Source organism: Amaranthus tricolor, chromosome 11 (genome assembly GCF_026212465.1).
Source record: "Amaranthus tricolor cultivar Red isolate AtriRed21 chromosome 11, ASM2621246v1, whole genome shotgun sequence".
NCBI classification, from domain to species: Eukaryota; Viridiplantae; Streptophyta; class Magnoliopsida; order Caryophyllales; family Amaranthaceae; genus Amaranthus; species Amaranthus tricolor.
The window spans coordinates 19,279,376-19,295,795 of NC_080057.1; the positions used below are offsets into that span (position 1 = coordinate 19,279,376).

Here is a 16,420-nt window from a genome sequence, read left to right on the forward strand (position 1 = left end):
AGATTTATTTATACACTCTCTATTCCTTTCATTTTGTACCACTTTTCATTTTAATTTGTCCCCATTAATTTTATACCCTTTTCTTTTTAGACTATGATCCCACTCTTCTCCTTTTAATCTCATGCACTAACTTATAGTCTCTCTCCATCTTAACCTTTTATTTATATCCTCTATTTGTTTTTTATCTCATTCTTCAATTCAATTCTTTCCACTAAATTTCATATATTTTGCATAGACGTATTCATTCAGTTTATCAGATCGATTCAAGTCAGGTATTTCTTGTCAATTCAAAATCTGATATTGTCTCCACTTCGATTTTAACATAATTGTAAATACATTTTAAAGTCGAATCAAATCAGGTTCGATTATAAGTTAGATAAATATCATATTATCATGTTTGTTTTGAACACCTTTAATTTTACATCAAGTGTAAAATGAGAGGAAGGGGATAAAATACTTTTGTGAAAAAGGAAGGCACCCGAAGAGATGAAAAGGTCAAAAAGTAATGGAGGCTCCAGCAACTCCCACTTCAAAGAAATCAGACACACTGCATATAACAATAGCTTGAGATGATGATTGTCTAACTTTATTATGCCTATTGCAAAATCTAACACCCATTAGAATAAATAAAAAATATGTTACTTGATCAAACAATTTATGCTATCGCTTTTTAATGGTATTATTTTCCTTGATCACAAATGTAGAAAACTTATTCAAAAAAAAAAGTGTTACATAATTTTATTTCTTTATAATTGATGATCTAGAGCAAGTTACATTTTCAAAAGTATGCACAATCAATTGTATCACAATTGATGTCAAAAAAGTCTTACTTTCATACAAGAACTATGAAATTAAGTCCTAACAAGATGCACTAACTAAATAGTAAAGACATTTTGATGGAAATACCGGATTAATAACTGATAATACATTTAATTACTCCTTTTGAATTAATAATAAGATGTACCGACTAGATTGCTAACATATTTGAGAGGTGTTTGGTATAAAGAGTGGAATGGAAAGGGAATGAAGTCACAAAAATGGGGAAATGGAAATAAAAAGGATTAGTTTTGTAACTTGATTGGTTAGAGATAAGTAAGGGAATCGGTCATCGTAGCTAAACACAACGAGATGTAAAGGTATGTTGTTCTCAACTGAGTTTGGCAATCGACTGTGCGGATATTTGATGGTGGAGCGTGATAGAGTGTGGTGATAGTGCTGCTGGTTTATTGGATAGGGTTGATGGTCATGGAGGTTGGGGCTGCTAAAACTTTGGACCAGGAGAGAGAGAGAGAAAAGACTATGAACACTATACTTCACAAATAGTAATTTGTTTCCGTTGGTATTTAAAGGGTAGTGGTTACCTTTGAGTCTTTGTCGCATCCTCCTTTATAGGTATGGGTTGCCGTCTTCCTGCCCTCCCCAGACCCTGTTTTTCCAATCTGTTTCCAACACTCCAAAATTGCATATCAAACACCCCCAAGTGTTATTAAGATTTAAGAGAAAACCCATCAAAAAAAAAAGATTTAAGACAAAAGTTTCATAATTGAAAGGAATTACTCACTGGTATTCAGAGGCTAAAACCATCCTTTTATGTAATTCTTACATTTGAGGAAAAATGATTTATGAACAAATTAGGCATAGGCAAACAGATATGCAATGAGCTAATCTCTGCAAAATTCTAGCACCTTCCCTTCAATCGGAGAACAATTGACAAATCATTTCAATGGTTTAGCATTGAGCATATTATACACCTACAAAATTCAATATAATCTAATCCTATTCTCCTGACAGGTAATTGGTCAAGACCCAGAATCTTCTGCTTATACGACTTGTGTAAAATAAACTCGGTAGACAACAACATTGCCATTACCCCAATGTATTACCCTCAAGATAACATAAAGTCAGTGAATATGACATGAAAATGTCATGTTAGTTCATAAGAAAACCCTTGAACCATTAACATACCAGACCAATCGTCACATTGAATACACGATGCGTCTATGCAGCTACTGCTGCCTTTTCTTCTTTATTAGCAGGTGTTTTTGATGTCTTCCCGACAGATGGTGTTTCTGGTTTCTCAATTCCTTGAATGTCAGTTATTCTCAACCGAGTGAGCTCCTGCAATTCCATTTATATGTCAGCAACTGGCAGATTACCTTTTGAGGCGCAAGGTAAGGAAATGTAATTTCACAGGGGTCAAAATCTGCATTACCTGTCGGTGACCTTTGGTCCTTCGGTAGTTCTTTCTCCTCTTCTTTTTAAAGATAATCACTTTTGCATCTAAAGCCTGAAAATAAAAACAGGACTCATATTATATAACAATATAATCTATTACTACAGAAACTCAAAGAAGTTCCAGCTTTTAATGGCATAAACATTTACCAGAATTTAATAGCTGCTCACAACTCTAATTACAAACAGTAACAAAAAATTCATAATCTAACCAGGCAAAAATTCAATATATGTTAGAGAGAAGGCATTCTTGAAGACATTTTAATCCCGATTGACTTGGACAGGAGTAAAAACGTGCTCAACAGTAGCAGACTTCAGAAGGATGAGTAAGGAGTTACACTGGATTTGTAGCAAAGAGAACATTTTCAGAATAAAAGATGCATATTAAATTTGAACATGGATGGCCCAGCGTCTAATTCTTTGGGTCATGACCCTAAGTGATTGGCTTTAAATTCTTGTGGCATACGTGTTGTAATACTGTCCTGCATCACTCTAATATGAAGAATAAGCGACAGATTGAGGACATAAACTGTAAAAGATGTCTTCCAGGAGATATAGACCATGCCTTCAGAGGCTGCTTTTAGACACAAAATTTCCAGGGAGGTGTGCCTATACTTGAAGACCTCCTATATTATGGAATGGCTGGCATGATTTCTCAAAAATATACAGAAATCAAAGGCGGGGGAATTTGCTATGCTTGCATAGAAAATATGGAAGGCTTGAAATAATTTGAATTCCAAAACCTCTGCCTATCCTGAAGGCCCAGACTTAAGCATTGATAAGAGTCTTGATCGATTAGCTGCATATCATAAAGCTCATGCTTCCACTGAAGAGAAGACTAAGAGTTTTAACCAAATCATCTGCACCACTAGATGGAGTCATTAAGGAAGGTAAACTTTGATGCGGCAGTGTGAAAGGATGCAGGTAAGGTAGGCTTGGGAATTCCCTGCATCAACAGTAATGGAGTGACCACGTGCTGTTTGTCACAACTCTATTCAAGAACTGGAACCATGACTTGATGGATGTAATGTTGGTGAAGGCAGCAGTGGAGTTGCTAATCAGGCAACGATGGAAGAATGCAATGTTCGAAGGTGGTGCTAAGGCAATCATTGATAGTTTAAATGGTATTAACAAGCATGGTCAGCATACTTCAATGGTAGAAAATGTTCTAGAATCTGTGTCTAGCATAAATTATGTGCCTTTAATCGTGAAACTAATGAGATTAGCATAGGCTAGTAAATTAGTCAAACACAGAATACTGTGATGAGATGTGGCTATGTGAATGAAGGCACAAACTTATTGTATTGGACTCTCCCAATTCAGTATATATCAGTGAATAAGCCAAAACTTCCATTCCAAAAATTAAAATAAAAACTTGAATTAGTGTCCACTAAACAGGTTTAAGGCTTTCCTCTTTTACCATGACCCAATTTGTTTGAAGTAGTGGCCTAGGGATGGTCAAGGGTTCAAGTCCCTATTGAACGACCCGTCCCTATGTTTTGGGTCTGGATCATTGAACACAACAGATTAGGTTCTAAGTCCAGATCCAAAAAAACAGATCTGGGTTTAAGTCTTGGTCTAATGTCTTTGGACCCAAAAACAACCCATACCCTCTCTAAAGAGCCATTTAAGATCCAAACCCACAGCCAAAATTAATTTTGAATTCATTGTAAACTTAAATCTAAATTTAATTAGAATCAATTTAGACTTAAAAACAACGTATAAACTCATTTTAATATTAATAAAACCTTTAATATATAAAAATAAAAAAAGTTTAAATATGATTAGTTGAATCATGACTCGTTTAGGACCCTAAACCCGTCAGATCCAGCAAATATGAGTCTAGTCTAGTTATGGGTCCACCAAAATCCGGATCTAGTTGGATCCAACCCATGTCCATCTCTAGTGGTCTCTAGTAAGTTTAGGCAAATGTTAAAATAATAGACAGGCATAAAATTTAACAAAGTTTTTTAGGTGCAAGAAAACAGCCGTTAGTCACTTTATCCACCAAACATACTTTCACATCTTTCTAGAAGCTTATGAAGCGCATTGTCCACCATAATAACACATATGGGTGTGTTTGTTGTTTGGTACATAGCTTTTTGGTTGGCTTTTAAATTTTGCTTTGTAGTTGGTCAAACAATCAAAAATATATTTGGAAAAAGGGTTTTCATATTATAAAAAAAAAAAAAAGCTACTATGAGTAGCTTATTAATTGGTTTTTGACTAATAAATGGCTAACATAACAAACATTTGACATGAAGAGTTTTGAGAAAACTTGGTTACGTAAAGCTTAAGCCGCCTTTTATTAGGACAAAAAGATTCAAATGATCAAAGATTGTAAACCAACAATAACCCATAATCATTCTTAAATTCAACAAACAGTTCTGTCTTACATGCTCCTCCACAACAGCATGAACTGCCACATCTGGCAATATAGGCCTCCCTATCATGGTTTGAGTTGTTGAACCAGCCAGCAAGACCTTATTTAGGGTCAGCTGCACAGCATTAAAATCATGAACAACCAATATGTGAGAAACAACTCGATAGAAGCAGAAACTATCTTAAGGAAACATGTAACACGAAACTAAAACAGCCATGGTTTCATTCGACAATAAAAAATGGAAAATTCTCAATGGTAACCATGAACTTTTTTTCAACGTTAGTCAATAAAACAAGTTTATTGCAATGGTTGCTCTTTCTATTTTTTTCATCTTTCAAGCCGATGTCACCCAAAACAGGATATACACGAACGTGCAAGGTTTAGAGAAGTTACTAGTGTTGTTTCTCTCTTGGATTCAAATTTCGTGAACATATCAGGAGGAGCAGGTCATAGTCCAGCAATTTTGAAGCCCATCAAGAGCATATTAGAGCTAGAGCCTAAAAGCAAAGTAAGGACATAAGTGTGTTTAAACAAAAAAGCCCTTTAAAAAGACATGTAGCTTACATTCGTTATCTGCTAGAAGCAAGAGCTAAGCGTCGTGGGAATAGTTTGTTGTAATTTCAGTTCAGAATAAGAAAGACGATAAGATTCCAAATTTTCTCACGTACAAGCAAAGGCCTAAAGCGAATGAAACTACACAGAAATTCACATTTTTAATTGATGAAACTGAGCAAGGGCATTTGATAGAGTAAAAATCTAGTTTGATTATAAAAGATGAAGTACATCAGAGCCCAGTCAGTAGCCATTTTAAAGCATATCAAGAAGGAAAACAAAAAGAAAGAGATCAAGGTCGTACACCACTATTCCTTGGCAAGAGTAATTACTATTTTAGTTCAGTAAGAAGTAAAATTCCAGGGGCTACCTCGTTGGCTTTATAGTAACCTTTGTGACTATATGATATAAATTAAATATGGAAAAATAGGAGAAAAGTATTATTAATAAAAATATATATTATACTTATATATATATAAATATATATATATATATATATATATATATATATATATATATATATATATATATACATATATATATATATATATATATATATATATATATGCTAAAATGTTATTACTATGCTTTTACAATTTAAGGTTATATATACTACATCAATGAGAATTGAAAAGCAAAAGTTCAGGGGCAATAATCTCTTAATCAATATCATTCATAATTTTCCTTAGCCAAATTGCTTGATTTACAGCTTCTTATTTTTGTGATAACCAGGAAAACACACCATATCCTAGTGTGAATGTATAACCTGAGGTGTTTTTCATATCGTCTTAAGAATCTACCCAATCACTATCTATATAACCAACTACTCTTGGACTAGTAGAGGTCTTAAAATGAATTCCAAAGCTAGTAGTTCCTTTCACATATCTTAAGAGCCTTAGGGCTGCTCCAAAGTCAAGCTGACTTAGATTTTGCATGAATCTTGAGAGATAACTTCCTACAAATATAATATCAACATAATATTAAGTCTAGTTGCAGTAAGATAGAGTAAACTTCCAAATCCAATCATGTTTTTATTGATTTTATTCATCAGCTTTATTATCCCATCATCCTTGAACAACTTCTCATTAACTTGGAGTGGAGTTGTCACAGGGTTACAATTCTCCTACATGTATTTTTTAACAAATCTTCAGCGTATCTGGCAAATGAAGATTCCATCAATGCTTTGATCAACTTTCATGCCGAGGAAATAATTAAGAAATCAGAGATCGGTCGTTTCAAACTCTTGCATCATTTTCTTCTTGAAATATAATACTTATTCCTGATTATTGCTAGTGATGATCAATCATCTACATATAATGAAAGGATTAGAATGTCTCTATTTAGATATTTCTTCACATAAAGAGTATGCTTGCTGAGACTTTTCTCAAACCCTTCATGTTTGAAATAATCATTAATTCTGCTATAACAAGCTCTTGGTGACTGATTAAGATCATACAAGGCCTTTTTATAGTTTTAGGACTTTTCTTGCTTCAAAATTGAGTAGTTGTTGAACATATATATCTTCATTCAAATACCCATTAAGAAATGTTGATTTAACATCCATATGATCTCCTTTCCATCCTTGTGAGGCAACTAGAGCTAAAATAGCTCGAATTGTGTCATGTTTTGAAATAGTGCAAATGTCTCATTGCAATAAATGCCATATTGTTGAGAGAATAGTTCTACACAACATGTCTTTCTTTATATTTCAAAACGTTGTTGAACATATATTTCTTTATTTAAATATCCATTGAGAAATGTTGATTTAACGTCCATCTAATGTACTTTCCATCCTTTGGAGGCAACTAGAGCTAAAATAGCTCGAATTGAGTCATGTCTCGAAACAGGTACAAATGTCTCATTGTAATCAATGCCAAACTGTTGAGAGAATAGCTCTCTACACAACAAGTCTTGCTTTAAACTTCAAAACACTACCACTGGATTGAATTCAATCTTAAATCCACTTGACTCCAATGGGTTTTTCAAGTGGAGGCTTTTTAACAAGTACCTATGTTTCATTCTTTTCAATCATTTAGATTTCTTCTGTCATCGCAGCCCTCCATTTTGAGGATTGAACTGATTCAATATAATAAGTGGGTTCAATGATTGCCACATGACAAGATTTTGAGTCTTCAGTTTCATCAATTTTTGGGAATCTTGCATACAATTTTGTAATTGGCTTCTTTCCTCTAGGACCCGTGACATTTGGAGTATCTAATGAAATCTGGGTAGTGGATGGTGTTCAAGGTGAATTTAATGGTGTATGATATGAGGTGAGTGAACTTCTATTTCATTTTGCGTAGATTTGGTTATTATTGGAATATTGAAGTGTCGCTTTCCTTCTTTCTTTGATCCCAAATCCGCGATACATTTTCGTTAAAAGTAACATCTCGACTTATGACAATTTTCTGAGAATTTTATTACCTTTTTATTGAAAACTATAGCCTATAGATATTCCTTTTTTTGGCTTTAGCATCCAGCTTGCTCCGCCGATTTTGAATATGGATATAACAAATACTTCCAAACAAACGGAGATACTTTATTGATAGCTTATACCTAAACCATGCTTCTAAAGGTGTCATGCATTTGATAGCCTTCATCATTCCACGCTTTTGAATACAAACTGCAGTGTATACAACTTATGCCCATAACTTCTTTAGAAGTCCTTTCTCTTTGAGCAAACATCTAACCATTTCCATTACTATCCTATTTTTCCTTATAGAAACACAATTTTATTCTGGTGTATTTATAAATGTGAGTTGATGTTCAATGCCTTCATCTTGGCAAAATTTGCTGAAACCGGTGGAAGTATATTTTGTGCCATTATTGCTTCTAATGGTTTTAAGCGAACACTTACTTTGATTCTTCACAAGATTCTTCAATTTAAGAAGGATAGAGAAGACTTGTGAGTTGTGACTTTTCTTTCACAAAGTACACCCAAGTCATTCTTGTAAAATCATTAACAAAAAGGATAAAATACTTAACCTTATCCATTGAAAGTGTCTTCATTGGTCCACACACATCTATGTGTACATGTTCTCATTTTCTAGTTGCTTTCCAAACTCCATCTTTAGGAAATGGAGACTTGTGCATCTTCTCAAGTTGGCATGTTCCACATAAATTTTTACACTCATATGAAAATCGAATATCTTTGACAAGCTTGGTATTAGATAACATATAAATAGAATGACTATTGCTATGACCCAATCTTCGATGCTATAACTAATACATCTCATTACTTTCCGCTTTGTAAGCATATGTCCATTTCAGTGGTAAACTTTTGCTTCATATTTGCACATTAGCAATTTCCTTATTAGAAGAATCAAAGATCTTGCAATCATTACCTCAAAGTGCACTAAATATCCATTCTTCATCATCTAAGAAATAGTGAGTAGATTTTTTTCTAGTTCTCTTCATCCTTTATTAGTTTCTATGGCAATAGTCCATTTACCCACTTATTGGACAATTGCTCCATTACCCATCGTTATTGGGATTTTTACAAAATTATCTAAATAGATAAAAGAAGATGAACTATTGGTCATATGAATACTGCAACCACTATTGACCAACCATACATAGAATTGTGCTTCTTGGTCATATTAATATTTTCGTAATTTTTATTTTATTTTATCTTTTTTTGTGAGTTAATCTATTAAAACATGTAATTTTTTAATGAATAATATTTTTAGGTAAATCAGTCAATAGTTGAAATTATTTATGGTTAATCAAAAGTTGGGATTATTGTAAGAAAATTGGTAAAAGGTTGGATTATTCAAGGTAATTTTTCCATATATATATATATATATATATATATATATATATATATATATATATGTATATATGTATATATGTATATACGTATATATATGTATATATGTATATATGTATATGTATATATGTATATATATATATATATATATATATATATATATATATATATATATATTTAAGTACAATATATATTTTTATTAATAATACTTTTCTCCTATTCTTCTTATTTAATTCATATCATATAGTCACAAAGGCTATTATAAAGCCAACACTACCACTAATTTTTTGCTATGATTGAGAAGATGTTAAAATTTAGAGCTTCCATTGAAAATTTTCCAAGATAAATTATACATGAAGCAAATTTTTAGGGACAAGACATACAAGTGAGAGGGAATCACATGTCATTAGCATAGTTCAACACAATCACAAAACTGGAGGAAGCTCAATATATATGCCCTAGATTGGTTTCATATACATAATTTGTAACTTGGCTCGATAATAAGGATTACCACATAAGCTCTTTTACAACCCAGTACTCACTCACCCTCGTTGCCAAGTGAATGGTAGTCTTTATATCCCAAACATTTCAGTTAACCTAAATCCACTAATCTAGTTTCCTAAGGAGGAATCATGGTCTGGTCTATTTGTAGCCAATAAATAAATGAATCTTTTTTAAAGACAAATGGAAATGAGGAGGGAATATCTAACAAAAATCAATTCCTAATCCAGTTTGAAATAGGAGAGATCACAATGCTGCCAGTTATAAACTTATAACAGCTGCCAGCAAGCAACAATCATTCCCAAAGGTAAACAACAGATAAATAAAGGCATAACAACACAAATTTCCAAGATATATCAAACATTTCTCAGATAATCAATCACTACACATGATATTTGATAATCAAATTTACCTTATCATTAACCTCGCAGTACTTGAGCTTCTCCACATAAAGGCAATCTCCATTACTCACCTTAAACTGATGCGAGCCAACCTACACCCCAAACAAATCAAATTAAATCAAATCCCCAGATAAACCCTAAATTCAAATAAATGAGAGCATTTTAGCAAACCTGAATAACAGCAAAAACGGACTCATAGTGCTTAAAGACCCGATCACTGGGTTGAAGAGGCCCGATTACTTGATAACCAATATGAGCAGCTTCATCAATTTTATCTTTGGAAAAATACGATCTTTCAGCAAGATTTGATGGTTCATTTGAGACGATTTCTCCTTCATCTTGACTTGAATAGTCTTCCTCCTCTTCTTCAAATTCTTCATCATCATCGTCGTGATCATCATCTTCCGAGTGATCATTGTCATCATTTTCGATAAGTTTGAGGGTTTTAGGGTTTTGACTGCGGGAAGAGAAATTACGAGAATGAGATTGAGAAGAGGGAATGTGAAGAAGTCGTTGGAGAGATGGAAGGTGGTGAGGAACTAGGGATTTGAAATGGGATTTAGAGAAGAACAGAGATGTTTGGCGGGTTAAAGTGGTGAGATATCGTCTAGACGCCATTGTTGAAGTCATCAATGGAGTAAATGTCTGAGGTTTTTGCTGGGAAAAATACGATAGAAACTGGTTTTAGGGTTTAGACTTTATACGACGAGTAATGATACTTGATACAGCATACAAAACTCCCCAATCAAAGGCCATTTTCGGATTTGCAAGTGTTATTATACGGTGTAAATAGAGAAAATTCGAAATAAATAAGCAAAATTAAGAAAATGAGCTTCCGGTAAAGTTAATTATAAAAATAAGCACATTTGTTCGCAGTTATTAACAGAAATAAAAAAAATTGGTCAAAAAAAGTCAAAGTAGTTGATTTATAGTTGATAACTGCGAACAAAAGAGAGAAAATACCATAACATTAGAAGGAACAAAAAAGAAATAAAAACCTGTTTGTTCACTATTATTAACTGCTAACAAAACATAATTTCCATTTTTCCGTCTCTTCAAACAGTATGACATTGTCTCCTTTTGGTTCGCAATTAATAACTATGAACAACTAATTTTGACTTTTTTTGACCAATTTTTTTGTTCGCTGTTAGTAACCACGAACTAACCTGACCTTAAGCTCGGACATGTTGACGCTTATTTTTATAATTAAGTTTACCCGAAGCTCATTCTTTTATTCTTTTTGTTAAAATTGCTTATTTGTTTTACATACCGTTTAGACCGTAAACTTGACTAAATATTAAAACAACGATTTAGTTTGATTTTTGTGGTTTAAACAAAATTTTGTTCAACTTTAGACTTATTATGTTGGGACCAATTTTTTGCTCAAACTAATCAAGTTTCCGACTTTTAATCCAGATTCAACCAAAAGGATAAAACTGTGAACATTGTAAAAATTCTTCAAACACTATATAGTCATATTTTTATTAAGATTTAGAGAGAACGGAGAGAAAGTAAAATGAATAAATAAGTAAGAGAGATAAAATTTTTACTCAGTTGTGCATTTAATGCTACATGAATTTGCGTACTTATAATAGATCGTAGGCATTCATTTATGTGTGTAAGATTAAATGCTTTTCATTCTTAACACTTTGATTGTCTTCTGAAATAAATTAATTGAACCATACATTGTAATTTGTAAATATAAAAACTTAGTTAAAGAAAAGAGTACAATATTACAACATATATTTTCATTCTTAACACTTCCTTGAATGTGTTATGAAAATATTGTTAAGAAATGTTAAGAATTTTTAGGTTATTAGCAATGGTTTAGTAAGACGTGGATATTGCAATTTTATATTTTAGAATGGGGCTATTGTATTAGTACGGATAAGAATTCTAATGTATAACCTATATACACCAACAAGATCCATCATATATTCATTGAAACTCATTTGTTAAGAATTTTATAACTAATTGTGCTTAGTGTAAAATAGTCTTATGATAATTGATCTTTTAGGAAGTTTTCAAGGTGCTCATAAATGATGACAAAGTCTCTTATAACAAGCTTGTGTTGATTTGTGGGGGTCTATATCCAATCTTCGTATATGTAGTCATTGTCAACTCCGACAAGGTTGGAGTGTCATAAATGGAATTAGAACAACCTTATGACTAATACTATTTGAATGTGACTTCACCTAATGAGGTTAAGATCTTGGAGCCTAACAAAGGTTGACTTGTCGGATATAATACTCCATATTAAGATTCGAAAGGAAAAAGGTCATTCAAAAGGGATGGATAATACTACCAATTTCCACAAGATGTATCTTCTTTTAAGAAAACTCATTTGCTATTAAAGTGCACTAAATACGATTTGTATTGGTTTGTGGAACAAATTTACCATCTCTATAGATAGTCACATAGACCTAACAATAAGGTCGTGACATTACATTAACGTATTCTAACCATGAAACAAAAGAGATGGAGTGGTAGTGAGTGGTTGATGTTGGGAAGAGAGTGTAGAGGTTAGGAGATGGATGGAATAAATAAATTTTATTTTGAAGTTTAGTTTTTATTTATCCTAATGTTGAGGTACTTTCGGTTGAGATGATCATTAAAAATTAAATGACATTAAAATAAACTCATTGATAGTCTAATATTCTCTTTTGTTTCCTTTAGTTTCCTACATAAGGTATTGACACAAATATTAAGTAGAGTTTAGTTGTTTGGAGATTAATTTCGGGTTGATATTAAAAAAGTAAAGAAATACTCCCTCCGATCTTTTATGTTCTTCCACTTTGAGTTTTTCACACATATTAAGATGATAGAATCTTTAGTTGTAGTGGGTATTATTTTAATTAAATAGTAGTGTGAAGTAATGATTGTATTGGAAGTATGAGAGAGAAAATAATTATAAATAAAAGTAAAACAAAAAAAAACTGATTTTATTAAAGTAACTAAAAAAGAGAGAGAACCTTACAATGGAGGAAAATTAACCAACTTTCAAAATTGGAAAAGTTTGGAACTCTATTGTAAAAAAAAGGAGGGAACTTAATCCCTCCATACAAAAACCAAAACAACCATTTACATTGCCCAAATTACACTTACATGGATTAACAACTAATTTTACTCTAATCAGAAATTACAATAAATAATCTGAAAAAAATGACTTTACAAATTCCACATCAGCCTATAAAGACTGCTGTGAAGACAATACACCAAAGTAACCCAACAAAAAAACCAAAAGCTTCACCAAATCAGAGCAACCCAAATAAAATTCAGTTTGTTCACCAAATCACAGTACCTCAAACAAAATTCAGAAGCTTCAAAAAATCATAATCAGAAATGAAGATCAAAAGCTTCAAAAAATAACAGTCCACAAACTCTTCAAAAACAATAGCTTAACAGTTTCTAAAAAAAAATCAGTGCATCATTGCCTTTTAATGGCTTCAGGGAATGAGGATGAGGAACAGGGAGCTTGGTACTTTAGATCAAATGCATACGATCCAGAGTCAAGTTCAGAATCAGAAGAAGAACCACTTTACATGGAAGAACAACAGGCACAACAAATAGATCATCATAAGCCAAGGCTCAACAATGAGTTAAGACATCTTATTTTCCAAGAAATGTTGTGACTAAAAGTTAGTGACTCACTTCCTCATGGTACATTCAAACGAATTGCTCAAAAATACGGTTATCATCATAGAACCACAAGAAATTTATGGAAACAATCAATTCAAACCAAAGAAGCAAACAAGCCATACGTTGTAGAATCAAAGCACAAAAACTGTGGAAGAAAAAGAGTGGTGGTACCACCAAACATACTTGAGTCTAAACCAATGGGCGTACGTACTTGCATTAGAGATGTGGCAACATGTTTAGACTTGGCACCGTCAACGGTTTGGAGGTTAATAAAAAGAAGCGAGATAAATGCACATTCGAATCCATTACACCCCGCTTTAACCGATACCAACAAAAATAAGAAGGGTGGAGTGGATTTTGAGCCTTATCCAAGAAGACACCATTCAAAGACACCCAATATACAAAGTCATGTACGATTTTATTCACATCGACGAGAAGTGGTTTTATTTAACCAAGAAAACGCAAAGGGTTTATTTAGCACACAAAGAAAAGGTCCCGTATAGAAGTCATCAAAATTCATACCTAAAGCTATGTTCTTAGGGGTGGTAGCAAGGCCTAGATGGAATCGATATGGCTAATGTACGTTTGATGGGAAAATTGAAATTTTCCCTTTCATCAATATGGTGGTAGCACAAAGAGACTCAAAAAATTGACCAAGGGGGTCAATAGAGATTAAACCGACCGACTCAGTTACTCAAGAGGTGTATAGGAGTATGCTTATACAACAACTCATTCCAGCTGTACTAAGAAAATGGCTAAGTGAAGGTCCTTCCATTATTTTTATTCAACAAGATAATGCAAGGGTTCATATCACAAATGATTATCCAATTTGGCAACAACACAATAGGCAAGGGGGTTTAACGTTCATTCTCACACAACAACCTCCAAACAGTCCAGATTGTAACATTCTTGATTTGGATTTCTTTAGGAGCATATAATCACTAATGCATAAAAAGATGCCCAAAAACATGACAGAATTAATAACAGCAGTTGAAGATGCATTCGGAGAGTTACATCCAAAGACCTTAACTAATGTGTAGATCTCATTACAACACCATTTAAATGAGATTCTAAAGGGTAAAGGGGTGCAATGACTACATACAACCACACTTTGGCAAGAAAGTACAAGAAGACAAATGGAAGGTTAAGGATTCAAGTAAGAATTCCAACACAACTAGTTAGAGAAGATGTTGCTTTTCTCAACCCAAACAAAGAACAACAATAAACCCAAACAGAGAATAAGGATGCTGTGCAAAATTCACAAATCATTCATGAAGCATATGATGAAGCAATTAAAAAAACTCAAGGATGATAAACTTCACAGCCACTCAGTTTATTTTTGTTTAGATCATCATTAAAAATGTGACTTTAAAATCTTAGGAGCAACAAAGTGTCAACCACAATCTATATCAATGATTAAAGTTCCTATTTTTGCTAAGTAACTTCATTATTTTACATTATTTCAGAAAAACCCCCCTAATTCCTCATAGAGGTTATGAATCCTCTCAGATTATAATTGTTCATCAACAAATAAAGCTACTAAACATGAATAGAAAATCAATTGATGTGTTTAGGTTTAACAAATGTTACTCAACCAAGTAATTAAAGTTATTTTTTCAGAAATTAGAGGTCAATAATCCTCAACAAAATTGACATCACAGGGGCATATACGAACATAAACATCAAGAAATTTCACAAAACATAATCCAAAAAAGTTAAACATCAGACACAAAAACCAAAAGATCAACATAAACCAACAACAAATATGACAGGGGCATATACGAACATAAACATCAAGAAACTTCAGAAAACATAAACCAGAAGAACAAAACATCAGACACAAAAACCAGAAGATCAACATAAACCAACAACAAACATGAACACAACAACCAACACCAAAATGTTAAGTGTAATTCTAAAAAAAAAAAAACGAAAATCAGAACAACCTTACAAACATCAGACACGTTTTTTAGGGTTTGTTTTAGCCCTAGAAGCAATAACATCTTTAGGAGTGTCAGGTACAACCAAATCGAGTTGATCTTCTTTCACATTTGGTGAACTTGAAGGATTTAATTTAGATGGAGAGTCAAACTACCATTCAACAATTGTTGTTGGTGGTTCCTTTTCAACAGAAGGAGAAGAAGGTAGAGATTCATGATAAGTTGATGTAGCATAATCTTCAAGTGACTTGTGATATGCCTCAAGATCCTTTTTGGACCACCTTAAAATTTCATTTGAGTATGAATATGAATGACCATGAAAGAACAAGAACAAAATTCGCCAAAATCACAGAGACCATCATATTCATAAAGAAACGAAGCAATTGAAGAATCACTCTTAGATTCGTTGTTTTCCATCTCAAAAGATTAAAGTTTCAAGAAGAAGGTAATGGCGGATGAAGGAACCTCAAAACAGGGGGCATGCGAATTCCAAACTTTGCCAAAAATCAAAAAACGAAACTCAAAATGCTGAGAATAAACCGATCTGTATTTTAATTCAATTAAAATGAACTAAAAATGATGAAGAAACAGGGGGGAAGAGAGCTAAAGAAGCCATGAAAATGGTTTTCTGAGGAGAGAGAGAACCGTAAAAAATGAAGGTGTAATAATGAGAGACACAACACCCAAAATTAATTAAAGAATCCTAAGCATTTAACCAGCATTCACAAGGGGAAAGGGGGGGGGGGGGGGGGGGGGGGGGGGGGGGGGGGAGGGGGGTTTAATGTGTATAAATGGGAAATTTTTTTTCCAAAAATAGAAAGTATTTCAAAGTGGAAAAACATATAAAACTACCCGTTACAGTAAGGTGGAAAAATATAAAAGAACGGAGGGAGTGTATGGATAAGAAATAAAAAAATAATGATGATGTTTCTGATGGAAATGTAACAAGTTAAATAGGATGGACAATAATGAAGATTACAAATACATTGTGGCGGAGGGGGGG

The 16,420-nt window shown here is 33.0% G+C and overlaps 1 protein-coding gene across 2 annotated transcripts; it reads right to left on the minus strand.

Moving 5' to 3' along the window:
- Window positions 1-333: 333 nt before the first annotated feature.
- Window positions 334-10,635, minus strand: LOC130826904 (50S ribosomal protein L21, mitochondrial-like). 2 transcript variants are annotated; one of them, XR_009047145.1, is made up of 6 exons: window positions 10,010-10,635; window positions 9,850-9,930; window positions 4,629-4,730; window positions 2,213-2,287; window positions 1,362-2,118; window positions 334-547 (listed from the first exon to the last, which is right to left on the minus strand). XR_009047145.1 is itself a non-coding variant. In XM_057692537.1 (5 exons), the coding sequence occupies exons 1-5, from the start codon at window positions 10,466-10,468 to the stop codon at window positions 1,999-2,001; spliced, it is 837 nt and encodes a 278-aa protein (XP_057548520.1). In that variant the 5' UTR covers window positions 10,469-10,635; the 3' UTR covers window positions 334-1,998. The 2 variants fall into 2 exon arrangements, 1 of the variants encoding a protein (XP_057548520.1); XM_057692537.1 differs by having other exon boundaries at window positions 334-2,118.
- Between the last annotated feature and the right edge of the window lie 5,785 nt (window positions 10,636-16,420).

Bases quoted from the DNA above. Each gene is read 5' to 3' on its own strand.
- LOC130826904 (XM_057692537.1), bottom strand. From the start codon at position 10,468: ATGACTTCAACAATGGCGTCTAGACGATATCTCACCACTTTAACCCGC. The intron at 9,931-10,009 runs GTTTGCTAAAAT...TTTGGGGTGTAG, and splicing joins CCGTTTTTGCTGTTATTCAG to GTTGGCTCGCATCAGTTTAA. The intron at 2,119-2,212 runs GTAATGCAGATT...ATGGAATTGCAG, and splicing joins GGACCAAAGGTCACCGACAG to GAGCTCACTCGGTTGAGAAT.